At 37.8% G+C, this 12,481-nt stretch overlaps 2 protein-coding genes across 3 annotated transcripts in view; one reads left to right on the forward strand and one right to left on the reverse strand.

Annotated features, from left to right (window-relative positions):
• On the forward strand, nucleotides 7,305-11,934 carry LOC104790513 (FACT complex subunit SSRP1). Of its 2 annotated transcripts, XM_010516282.2 has the most exons (16): nucleotides 7,305-7,439; nucleotides 7,918-8,106; nucleotides 8,214-8,319; nucleotides 8,450-8,586; nucleotides 9,230-9,313; nucleotides 9,392-9,486; nucleotides 9,599-9,707; nucleotides 9,842-9,928; nucleotides 10,046-10,138; nucleotides 10,230-10,427; nucleotides 10,510-10,655; nucleotides 10,748-10,898; nucleotides 10,986-11,090; nucleotides 11,177-11,362; nucleotides 11,538-11,616; nucleotides 11,703-11,934. In XM_010516282.2, exons 1-16 carry the CDS (start codon nucleotides 7,386-7,388, stop codon nucleotides 11,828-11,830), a joined length of 1,947 nt encoding a protein of 648 aa, XP_010514584.1. In that variant the 5' UTR covers nucleotides 7,305-7,385; the 3' UTR covers nucleotides 11,831-11,934. The 2 variants fall into 2 exon arrangements, with proteins under 2 accessions (XP_010514584.1, XP_010514585.1); XM_010516283.1 differs by lacking the exons at nucleotides 7,305-7,439; nucleotides 7,918-8,106; nucleotides 8,214-8,319; nucleotides 8,450-8,586 and adding exons at nucleotides 8,635-8,652; nucleotides 8,760-8,865; nucleotides 8,996-9,132.
• Nucleotides 11,976-12,481, reverse strand: part of LOC104790514 (cytochrome P450 81D11-like) — a 3,223-nt gene continuing 2,717 nt past the window's right edge. Inside the window, exon 4 of the mRNA XM_010516285.2 lies at nucleotides 11,976-12,466. Within this exon, the coding sequence (XP_010514587.1) occupies nucleotides 12,134-12,466 (333 nt within the window). The 3' untranslated portion in view covers nucleotides 11,976-12,133. The remainder of the gene's footprint in view (nucleotides 12,467-12,481) is intronic.

Here is a 12,481-nt window from a genome sequence, read left to right on the forward strand (position 1 = left end):
GAGACGATGGAAGAAGTTGATGCGCTGCTCAAGATGACTGAGACACTGAATCCATGGGAACAGACAAAGTTTAGATCCTCGACTCAAGACTTTAGGTTCGGTATAATCGGAACGACCGAATTTAATAGTCTCGTCTCTAGGCTAAAAGACAATCTTCGTGATGCAAAGATTGTTGAGAAGCCGAAAGAAAACGCACGGATTAGGGTTAAACCATATGATAACCCTAAAGAAGTTGTTACAAATCATGGGTTAGGTAAGATCGATAAGGAGAGGAAGATGGAAGTCCACTCAGAAGTGAAAGAGAAGTTGAGTGACTTATTGAAAGCCATCGAGGAGACGCTAAGTCTGAGGCAGATGAGACTTTACACTTCCTTGTGTAAAAACTTTCAGTCCCATAGAATCGGATATGGCACATTCGTGACGAATCTTCTAGTGTTGATCGAAGAAAAGAAGAGTCTTTATCATCGCTTCATACGATTTGCCAACGGTACTGACAAAGAAGAATTACAAGAAGATGAAGTTGGAGAGACCCGACACGGTGAAGACACACTTAGTGATCCAAAGATTGGAACATGTCCTGAGTTTAGGGTTGAAGTTGATGAGAACTCGAAAGAAGGCAAGTGGGATAAGACCAACTTGGAGGTAAAGAATAAGAAAAGAATTTTGTGTCCAAAGGATTCGAACCTCCCTCTGAAGAAAAGGAAAAGGTCTAATCCTGAACGACGAGTGACACCTAACTATAGGCTTATCCCCGAGGAGCTACGGTCACCGGTCTCAGACCCGGTACTGAACAACACGTGTGTTGTGAAGAGATATGATGATTTTGAGGGAGGTAAGGTGCTAACCGGAGTCGAAGAAGAGATGATTAAATGCGACGATCAGATGTACGAGGCAGATATGTTGATGAGTGCTTTGAGAAGTGTAGTAGACAGTGCGGAGAGAAGTTATGAGGGGAGAGATGAGAGTGGAAGATCTTGGAGTGAAGTTTTACAGATGCGTTGAAAGGTTATACCGCGGAGACATGTTTGAAATAGTGAGAGAAGATCACCATGGAGCTTTACCTGTGATCTTGATACGGTTGAATCAGAAACTGAGTGAGCTCACGGTTGCTCGAGAAAGCTGGAAACGTGGCTGGAAGAAAACTTTTAAAAGACTTTCTCCAATGCAAAAAGATTCTGTTGCACAATAATCTCAAGTGAAAGTGAAGGAAAACAACAATCTGATTCAGGTTCTTTAATGTAATTTTTAAATAGATTAATTTGGTTTCGGTTTTGGTTGTGGTTTTTTTTTTTGTTTGGTTTGGTTTTGGCTTGTGTTTAAGTGTGGAGTTTGTGCTAAACTTGGTGACAAAAATGACTATGTAAAAATTAGATTTCAGAATGCAATTTCAATCGCTGACATTTGGTTTTGGTTTAGCTAGTTGCGTACAACAGTCCTTAAATTAGGCTAAACTTGTGGTAGATTTGAAGTGATTTTCGTAGAAGTGAGCAAAAATTATTCAAAAAACCGAATCAAACCGGAATTAAGTGATTCAGTGTTGTGTGGTTAGCTTTATATATATTTTGCAATATTAATATTTGAATGGTATAAATGTATAATCAATCTTGACACTTTACAAGTATATATAGCTTTGTACGAATTGTAACCATGTATTAATTTTGTTAACCTTTTAAAAAATTAAACTCAACTTTTCCTTTAAATTTAAATGTAGTAATTAGTAAATGTAGGCTATTTTCGTTTTTTGAACCAGAGACAAATACAATATCAAGAGATAATATCTAGACGCATCATCTAAATGATGTTAGTTTTTTTGGTTTATATATTTAGAAATTGTATTTGGATGCACTTATGTTTCAGTTTGTTTTGTAATATGATATTTGTATATGGATACAATATATGTAAAATGACCAAAAAATCTTTTATTTTGTGATAAAGATGTTTTAGTGGTTTTAACTATGTTTAAAGCTAAATAATTTTTATATATTGTTAAATAAATATTTTAAAATGAAATTATCTTGTTTTCACGAAAAAACGTATTTTTAATGTTTTCACGGGAAAATGAGATTTTGAGTGTTTTGGCGCGAAAACGAGATTTTACGGTTTTGGTGGAAAAATAAAAATTTGCAGTTTTGGCAAGAAAAAATAATTTTTACGATTTTGGCGGAAAAACGATATTCTGCAGTTGTGGGAAAACATAATTTTATGAAATACCTAGATACTCAAAAAAAAAAAAACCTAGATACTCAAAAAAAAAGTACATTAATGAAATAAATCCTGATTTTCAAAATAAATCACGATTGATAACTAATAATTGAATTTGCCGAAATTTATAAATAAGAAAATTACAATGAAAATATATATATACTAAAAAAGTCTATAATATTTTATAATCTTTGAAATTTATCTATTAATTTTTTTATTCAAATCTCAATCGGACCAAAATTTTTATACACGATTTGATATCCAAATCGGTTTACCTATTTTTTAAGCTAAAATTTTGAAACTCAAATTCAGTTAAACCGGAAAACCACAAAAAAAAATTATAGTGACTAAATTATATTTTCAACTTCTTGCCAAATGTTGTTAAACACCGCATGGCATGATCCAAATGAATTACATAGTTCGGTCTTAAAAACCGCATGATATAATCGGGTGCATGTTTTGTAAAATCAAAAGACCTATGTGAGTACATTAAGGATGATAATGATTGCACTAAGAAAATATATATAAGGTGATTATGCATATGCACATCTTGCTGAGAGTCTCAAAGACCAGTACCTCACAATAGAGAATCCTCTTGACCTTTGGACAGAGCTTAAACGCAGATACGGACACCAACAAACGGTGCTCCTACCAAAGGCTCAATTCGATTGGAAGAACCTAAGGATCCAGGATTACAAATCCGTGGATGAGTATAACTCTGAGCTTTTTAGGATTGTCTCACTCCTTAGGTTGTGTGGTACTGAAGTCACAGAGAGAGAGTTACTAGAGAAGACTTTGTCTACTTTTAGTACTCACAATATAGTACTTCAGCAACAGTACCGTGAAAATGAGCTGTTGATGAATAGTGCTATGAGACCTCCCGGTACAACCCCATTACCGGAAACACAGAAGGTTGATGTGGCAAAACAGAATGAGCCTAAATAGCCTAAAAAGCCCAAGGAGACCAACTACGTTCACAGAAAAAGACACTATGGCCGTGGCCATGGTGGCAGAGGACGTGGTGGTCGTTGGGGCCAGGCAATCCGTTTTGATGGTTACGGCCGTTGTGGCCGTGGCCGCGGTGGTAGGGGCCGTGGGTCCTTTAAACCGCAAATCAAGGCTAAATTGGTTTGTCACCGATGTGGTATCACCAAAAGAATGAGCAATTATAAATGAGAAGTGCAATGAAGCTCACAAGGTTGACATGACAAAGAAAAATCCTAAAGAGCCTAAAGAGCCAAAGAGACTAATGAGTCTATCTATGTCCATAGAGACAAGTATGGCCATGGCCGAGGAAGAAGTGGACATGGTGGTCCTGGTCGTGGGACTTACCAAAGACATAATTATGATGGTCAAGGCTATAGAAACCGATTAGGCTTCGGCCGTGGTCGGGGTAAAGGCCGCGGGTTATCTAAACCCGCAACATAAGACCAAGTCCACTTGTAATAATAATTATGGTATAGAAAACCATAAGATAAAGACATGCAGAACTCCTAAATTGGATTATGAGATTTTGATTGCCTAAAGAAAAATATTTAAACTCATGTGGTGTATTAATTTAATTTCTATGCTTTGAATTTGATTGAATTATTATTTTGGTTTAAATTCAATTATTTTATTTCCTTTAATATATATTAAAACATAAATTCTTGGACAAGAAAATAAGTGTGGTGGATAGTGGATAAGCCACACAAATTTTTGAAAAAGCCAATATTAGCAAAGATAAGCGGGTATAGCAAGCCTAAGTGAAGGCTACGGCCAAGCATATATTTTATGGCACACATTTTAAACTAAGTGTTGCATTATAATCACCCAGCTCTAAGAGAAGCTTATTGAGCTTTAAGGACATTCATTTGAATGGTTTCCATATTGAAATAAAGGGTGAAGGAAACAGAGAGTTCCTATATATTGAAATCACTCATGGACATAAGAAAGTCCTAGAGCCTATACCTGCACTAGACACTGGTTTCTACCATGCTAAGATTAATATAATAGAGGCTAATATGGCAATGAACGAAATGTTCAATAATTCACTTTATGGCATGACTGGATTGGCCATCCAGGTCCTAATATGATGCGTAAGCCGATATTAAAATGGGCACACTCCTAAAAGAGAGAAGAGTTATTCCTAAAAGAATCTCACGTGTGTAGCATGTACACAAGGGAAACTCATTATAAGGCCATCACCAGTAAATTTAAATAAAGAGATTATCCACTTAAGACTATAAGTCTAGATAGTGCTGGTGAATTTATATCCCAAGCGTTTAATAATAATGGTATGTCCATGGGGGGAGTGTGGACCACCCTGTGGCACATGAACATACAGAGAATGGATTAAATGAATCCTTCATTAAACGTATTCAAGTGATTGCTCGACCATTACTCATGAGGTCGAAGCTTCTTGTGTCGGCTTGGGGACACACACTATTACATGTAGTAAGAGCTTATACGCATCAGGCCATCTAGTGAGCATAGAATATTCACCATCCCATTTACTAACGGGTCATGAGCCAGACATATCCCATCTCAAATAATATTCGGGTGTGCCGTTTATATTGCATCATCACAGAGAACAAAAATGGGATCTTAAAAGAGGATGGGAATATATGATGAATATGATTCTCCCACCATTATTAAGTATCTTGAGCCAAACTATGGGTGATTTATATGTGGCCAGATACGCGAATTGTCACTTAGTTGAATCCGAGTTTTCTATGTTATGTGGAGAGACAGACAAGCTGGTCAAAGAAATATTATGTAATCAAACATCCTTAAATTGGCAAGATCCTCGAGATTATACATTTGCAAAAGATAGCTATTCAATTGCCAAGATTCTTTTAATGACCCAAAGAGGATTATGAAATCGTACATACCAGCTTGTAATGCACCAGTACGTATTGATGTTCAAAAGGAACACAATAATCAAGTTTCTACAGAGTCTAAATAGACCAATATGTTCCATAGAAAAGAACCTTCGGAAATCTAAAAAAGGTGCAAATAAAACCGAGGTTAAGGAAAGAGTATAGACATGGCCGCGGCAAATCCTAAGGTACCAACAATGAGGTTTGGGATGCTAAACCTCAAGGTCCTTAAGGTATTAATAATAATAAGAGCTCGATAAACTATATCATGTCTAGAATAAAATGGAATTGCAAAGATGTCGACATTAATGAAATAATTGCATGTAAGGTAGCACTTGAAGTAAATGAGGATCAGAAACTCACGTCTATATTAGAGTGCACTCAAAGTAAAGATTGGCTAAAATAGAAAGAAGCCATTGACGTGGAGTTAAACTCTTTAAAGAAGAGAAATGTGTTTGGTCCGACCTTAAGGACAACACTTGATATAAACCAGTTGGACATAAGTTGGTCTTTGTAAGAAAGAGAAATGAGAGTAATGAAAGCGTGAGATAAAGCACGGCTTATAGCACAAGGATTCTCTCAAAGACCAGGAATAGATTATGAGGAGACTTACTCCCTGTGATGGATGCAACGACTTTAATAAGTCTGGCTATAAAAGAAAAACTGGATTTACGGTTAATGGATGTTAAAACCGTATACTTACATGGTCCACTGGAAAATGAAATGAGATTACCAGAGGGTATAGAGCTCAATTATAAGAGTGGTTCTCGAGAAAATACTGCATAAGGCTAGACAAATACCTTTATGGACTGAAACAAAGTGGGTGTATATGGTACAATAGATTGAGCAAGTACCTAGCTAAAGAAAGCTATAAGAATGATCCCATCAGTCCATGTATTTATAAAGAAGTTTGCAAACAAAGGATTTGTGATAATAGCAGTCTATATGGATGATTTAAACATCCTTGGAACCCCTGGTTAAATCGCCCAAACAAGAAAGAAATTGAAATGAAAGACCTAGGCAAAAGAAAACAAAATTCTGTTTGGGGTTACAACTTGAGTACATAAATGATAGAATCCTTGTGCATCAAATGACATATACAGAAAGGTACTCAAGAGTTTTGATAAGGACTAAGCTCACCCATTGACTAGCCCAATGGTTGTAAGGAGCATTGTTTTGGATAAAGATCCATTTGGTCCAAAGAAGGCCGATGAAGAAGTTCTCGGACCTAAAATGCCATACCTCAGTGCTATAGGAGTGTTAATGTCTTTGGCTAGCCACACTAGACCAGACATATGTTTTGCCATGAACGTCCTAGCAAGAATTAGTTCTTGTCAAACCCAAAGGCACTAGAGTGAAATTAAGTATTTATTACGTTACCTACAAGGAACTTTAATTTTTGGGTTTATATTTTACTAACTATAACAAAGAAGGTTTTAGTTGGTATTGCTGATGCAGGTTATAGCAAAGAAGGTTTAGTGCGTTTTGTTCGATGACTCAACATATACGGACGGATAGCGGCATGGACGACAGCAAAGAAGCAACATTCATATATGAGGACAATTCGGCCTGCATCGCACAACTCAAGGAAGATTACATCAAGGAAGATCGGACGAAGCACATCTTACTGAAGTTCAAGTGGTGCAAATTCAATCATGCGTCAATCTCTTCACCAAGGCATTACCGACAACAACATTCAGGAAGCTCACGCACCAGATTGGAATGCAGAGGCTTAAAGACTTAGAGTGATGCTTGGAACAGGGGGAGTAATGCGTGCTGTACTCTTTTTCCTTCACCAAGGTTTTGTCCCATTGGGTTTTCCTGGTAAGGTTTTAATGAGGCAACATCCCCAAGCGCATTACAGAGATCCTCTTCCAGCACATGCACGGTTATGTCATCCAAGGGGGAGTGTTGTAAAACACTGGATGGTGGACTCCATAACCGGTCCATGTTCGGTCCGTCCTTGTATGGCCCATCGGCCATTGCTTTTCGGTCCGTTGGCCTATTCTATGTCCTAGTCGGTTTATGGACTTTAGCTCTTGTACTCTACTATATATACTTGTGTAAACCTCGATATTAATTAATAAGACTAAGAGATTTCGTCCCCTAAACTCTCTATTTTACAACACCAAAGCTAATTTATTTTCTCTAATTAACCCCTTGATTTTGTTTTCAGAAAAAGCAGTCCAACACCACCGCCTCGGAGTGTTTATAACTTTATATAGTTGTGTTTTTTTCCTTTACACACAAATCATATCAGTTTTTTCTTTTTCTTCACACTCTCTTTTGCTCTCTCTCTCGGTCGTCTCCTCATCGGAAGCCATGACGGACGGCCACTCCTTCAATAACATCTCTCTCAGCGGTCGCGGCGGAACGGTACGTTCCTCTCTCTCCCTATCTCTCTTACTACGCCGCTTCTTCAAAAGATCTTTCACTTCCTTTAAAGCTTTCGCCTTTTTTTTCCTCTTCCTTCAAAAAAACCCTAATTTCTTGTTCCTGTAGCCGCTTTGATTCATATCGTTCGATTCAGAAGAAACCCAATATTCGTTTTTTTTTTCTAGAAGAATAAAGATTGTTGCTTTCAATTTTGTTTTCTTGTTCACAATTGTGTTTTTAAAATCCCTAGAGGGTGACATAATGATGTGCGGCGGTTGTTTTAGGGTTTTTATTGTAGAATGTGATGTGGTAATTTAGGTTTCAATTTTGGTACTTTTAGAACCCTGGCCTTCTTTAGATTAATTTAGGGTTTCTGAAATCCCTATAGGGTTACATAATGATGCGCGGCTCTTGTTTTAGGGTTTTTATTGTAAATGTGATGTGCTAATATAGGGTTTTCAAATTTTGGTACTTTTAGAACCCTGGCCTTCTTAAGATTAACTCTGGAGGTATTCAATGGAAGAAGCAAGGTGGTGGGAAAGCTGTGGAAGTTGACAAATCTGATATTGTAGGTGTTAGTTGGATGAAAGTTCCAAAGACTAATAATCAGTTGGGGGTCAAAACCAAAGATGGGTTATACTATAAGTTCATTGGGTTTCGGGATCAGGTTTTGTGCCTTTATATCTTCTTGCTCTCTGTTTTCGAGTTATTCGATTTTTTTTTGTCTCTGTCTTTGCTTGTTTTCTCATGCTTTTATTATGTTTGGTGATATAGGATGTTGCAAGTCTGACCAGCTTTTTCCAAAGTAGTTATGGGACAACACCTGAAGAGAAACAGTTATCTGTTAGTGGTCGAAATTGGGGAGAGGTTCATTTGAATGGTCAGTTCTTTATCTCCTTATGGTCTGCTTTTTTCCTCCTATATTGACTGTTTTAAGTTGTAGAAGGCTTTCAAGTTAATGGAAGCTTCCATCGTCTATTTGTTATTTTAAAGTGAATTCCTTTGTGCAGGGAATACACTTACCTTTTCGGTTGGTGCAAAGCAAGCTTTTGAAGTATCCTTAGCTGATGTTTCGCAGACTCAGCTTCAAGGAAAAAATGATGTCATATTGGAGTTCCACGTTGATGATACTGCTGGTGCCAATGAGGTACTCATTTCTACTGCAACCTGGTTTCTTTGGAAGTGTAANAAGTTCATTGGGTTTCGGGATCAGGTTTTGTGCCTTTATATCTTCTTGCTCTCTGTTTTCGAGTTATTCGATTTTTTTTTGTCTCTGTCTTTGCTTGTTTTCTCATGCTTTTATTATGTTTGGTGATATAGGATGTTGCAAGTCTGACCAGCTTTTTCCAAAGTAGTTATGGGACAACACCTGAAGAGAAACAGTTATCTGTTAGTGGTCGAAATTGGGGAGAGGTTCATTTGAATGGTCAGTTCTTTATCTCCTTATGGTCTGCTTTTTTCCTCCTATATTGACTGTTTTAAGTTGTAGAAGGCTTTCAAGTTAATGGAAGCTTCCATCGTCTATTTGTTATTTTAAAGTGAATTCCTTTGTGCAGGGAATACACTTACCTTTTCGGTTGGTGCAAAGCAAGCTTTTGAAGTATCCTTAGCTGATGTTTCGCAGACTCAGCTTCAAGGAAAAAATGATGTCATATTGGAGTTCCACGTTGATGATACTGCTGGTGCCAATGAGGTACTCATTTCTACTGCAACCTGGTTTCTTTGGAAGTGTGGTCTCTTGGCTAATATACATATACGGTAGCTGATTTCCTGATTATGCGCATTTGCAGAAAGACTCACTGATGGAGATAGGTTTTCATATTCCTAATTCCAACACCCAGTTTGTTGGTGATGAAAACCGTCCGCCTGCTCAAGTAAGTTGGAGAACCCTTTTTAATTACATGCATGCTTGTCATATATATTTTCCTTTGGATGACAAGAGCATGTCTCAGGTTTTTAATGACGAAATCAAGTTAATGGCTGATGTTACTGCTGGAGCTGAGGAGGCGGTCGTCACATTCGAGAGTATTGCAATTCTCACACCCAGGTAAATATTTCTTCTTCACCTTCCTTTTGAGTATTAGAGTATGTATGATCAATTTATCACTTGTATGGCTGTATCTTCTCATGACCACATGATTCTCTTTTTTCTTATGCAGGGGTCGGTACAGTGTGGAACTTCACCTTTCTTTCTTACGTTTGCTAGGACAAGCTAATGACTTTAAAATCCAATACAGTAGTGTTGTCCGCTTGTTCTTGCTTCCTAAGGTATTTATTTTTAAGCATATCTCAGGTCGCTTACTTATGTTATCAGTCATCAGATTAGGAGGATTTTCATACAATGATCACTGAATCTTGTACTATTTAATTGAATTTGTATTACCTGTTTGATGCCTGAGCAGTCAAATCAACCACACACATTTGTTGTTATCTCTCTAGACCCACCAATCCGGAAAGGTCAGACAATGTACCCCCACATTGTGATGCAGGTAAGCATTACTTATATTTTCCCTCCCTTTCAATTTTCTTTTTATAATTGTCTTTTTTTCTTTTGCAATTTTTTTTTTATGCTCTGATCTTACATTTGTTTCTACCACCTTTTCTAGTTTGAGACTGACGCCGTTGTAGAAAGTGAACTGTCAATTAGTAATGATCTTATGAATACAAAGTTCAAGGACAAGCTGGAGCGATCTTATAAGGTCTTTCTCTGGTCTGCGCTTATGTTATCATTCCTTTATTCAAAAAAGTCTTTATATACCGACTGGTAAGGATTCGGCTATGAATTTTCAGGGTCTCATTCATGAAGTATTCACCACCGTGTTGCGTTGGCTGTCTGGTGCAAAGATCACTAAACCAGGGAAGTTCCGCAGTGCCCAAGATGGGTTTGCAGTGAAATCATCTCTGAAGGCAGAAGATGGGGTTCTTTATCCACTTGAGAAGGGCTTTTTCTTTTTACCTAAACCTCCAACGCTTATACTTCATGATGAGGTATTTTGTGGTTATTAAGGATTGAAGAATTTTTGTAGGCTCTGAGATAGAGTTGGGTTGTTTAACCGTTTTTTTTTTTAAGATTGACTATGTGGAGTTTGAAAGGCATGCTGCTGGTGGTTCTAACATGCATTACTTCGATCTTCTCATAAAACTGAAAACTGATCATGAACATCTGTTCCGAAACATTCAAAGGAACGAGTATCACAATCTCTATTCCTTCATAAGGTTAGCACGGTTTATTTCACTATCACTGTCTAAAGTTACTGAGAGTGCATTGAGATTTTGTGGTGAATAAACGTTATCTTTTCTTGCTGCAGCGCCAAAGGTTTGAAGATTATGAACCTTGGAGGTGCCGGAAGAGCAGACGGAGGTGTTGCTGCTGTTCTTGGGGATAATGATGATGATGATGCTGTTGACCCCCATCTTGAGCGTATCAGAAACCAAGCTGCTGATGAGAGTGATGAGGAGGCAAGTACTTTATGTCTGACTGAGTTACTTGATGTTCTGAATTCTGATGATCACGATTTTGACAATGGATACTTTTAATTTGTGAAGGACGAAGACTTTGTTCTGGGTGAGGATGACGACGGTGGTTCACCAACTGATGATTCTGGCGAGGACGACTCTGATGCTAGTGAAGGCGGCGGAGGAGAGAAAGAGGTAAACTGTTTTTACAGACTTCTTTCGAACTCCTTCAGCATCAGACTGTCTGTTTCACATAACTTACTGCCATTGACTTGTTTCAGAAATCTATCAAAAAGGATCTCAAGAGAGAAGCTTCATCATCTTCGAAAGGATTGCCTCCTAAGAAGAAAGTGTTAGCCACAGATGAAGGCAGTAGTAAGAAGAAGAAGCAGAAAAAGAAGAAAGATCCCAACGCACCAAAAAGAGCAATGTCTGGTTTCATGTTCTTCTCTCAAATGGAAAGAGATGTGAGTTCTTCTCTCCTTTGTTTTACCTTTAGTAGCTCTATGATCTACACGAAGTTGCGAAATGGAGTATCCTCAGTCTTTTTGCATACATGAGAGCTACAATTTACAGATCCTTTTATTGGCCGACAAACTTAGCGATCCTGATTATGTCATTTTCCATTTGTGAATTGAACAGAATATTAAGAAGGAACACCCAGGAATAGCATTTGGAGAGGTGGGAAAGGTGCTTGGAGACAAGTGGCGTCAAATGTCTGGTAAAACCTCAAAATTTTGGCAAAGCAACTACATTTATTGGTTTTATCTTAGCATGATTATTTCCTAATCCGTGTGTAAACTGTAGCTGAGGAAAAAGAGCCGTATGAAGCCAAAGCACAAGTTGACAAGCAGCGTTACAAGGATGAGATTAGTGATTACAAGAACCCTCAACCGATGAACGTGGACTCAGGAAACGAGTCCGACAGTTCCTAAACTTTGATACCCCAAGATTCTCTAGTAGTAGTAGTATCATCTTTTCAAATGTAGCGATATTACGATAAAATAACGATATGACTTATAAAATCTTATCTTTAGCTGCTTTGAGTTATAACTAGAATACTTCTGATGACAATGATCGTTTGTTCATTCGTACACAAGAACATCCCTTTATTTAGAAGATACACAAGAGTGATTGGATCTTGATGAATTAAATCAACAATGTAGATCGTCCTTCTATCTAACAAAGATCACATGGAAATATTTATTCAACGAGGTTCTGTAGGATGAAAATTTAATTTATGGACAAGAAGCATCTAAAATCTTCTGGACAATGGGACGAGCTCTACACATAGCTTGCAACGACTTAGCTTTACGCATTGTAGTTCCTTTTTCACTTTCTCTCATGTCTAAATGTTCTTCTCCGACTCTCTCCCATTCAAAACTTTGGATCAACGATCCAAGAGCCAAGGTCACGAGCCGTTGAGCTAGCCCTGATCCAGGACAAGCTCGTCGTCCGATCCCAAAGGCCATCAACTTTTTATCCTCCCCTTTTTTCTCAAACCTCTCTGGCTTAAACTTTCCCGGCTCTTCCCACAACTTAGGATCTCTATGAATGGCCCATGCATTCACCAATATGATTGTACC

This window comes from Camelina sativa, chromosome 6 (genome assembly GCF_000633955.1).
Source record: "Camelina sativa cultivar DH55 chromosome 6, Cs, whole genome shotgun sequence".
Lineage (NCBI taxonomy): Eukaryota > Viridiplantae > Streptophyta > Magnoliopsida > Brassicales > Brassicaceae > Camelina > Camelina sativa.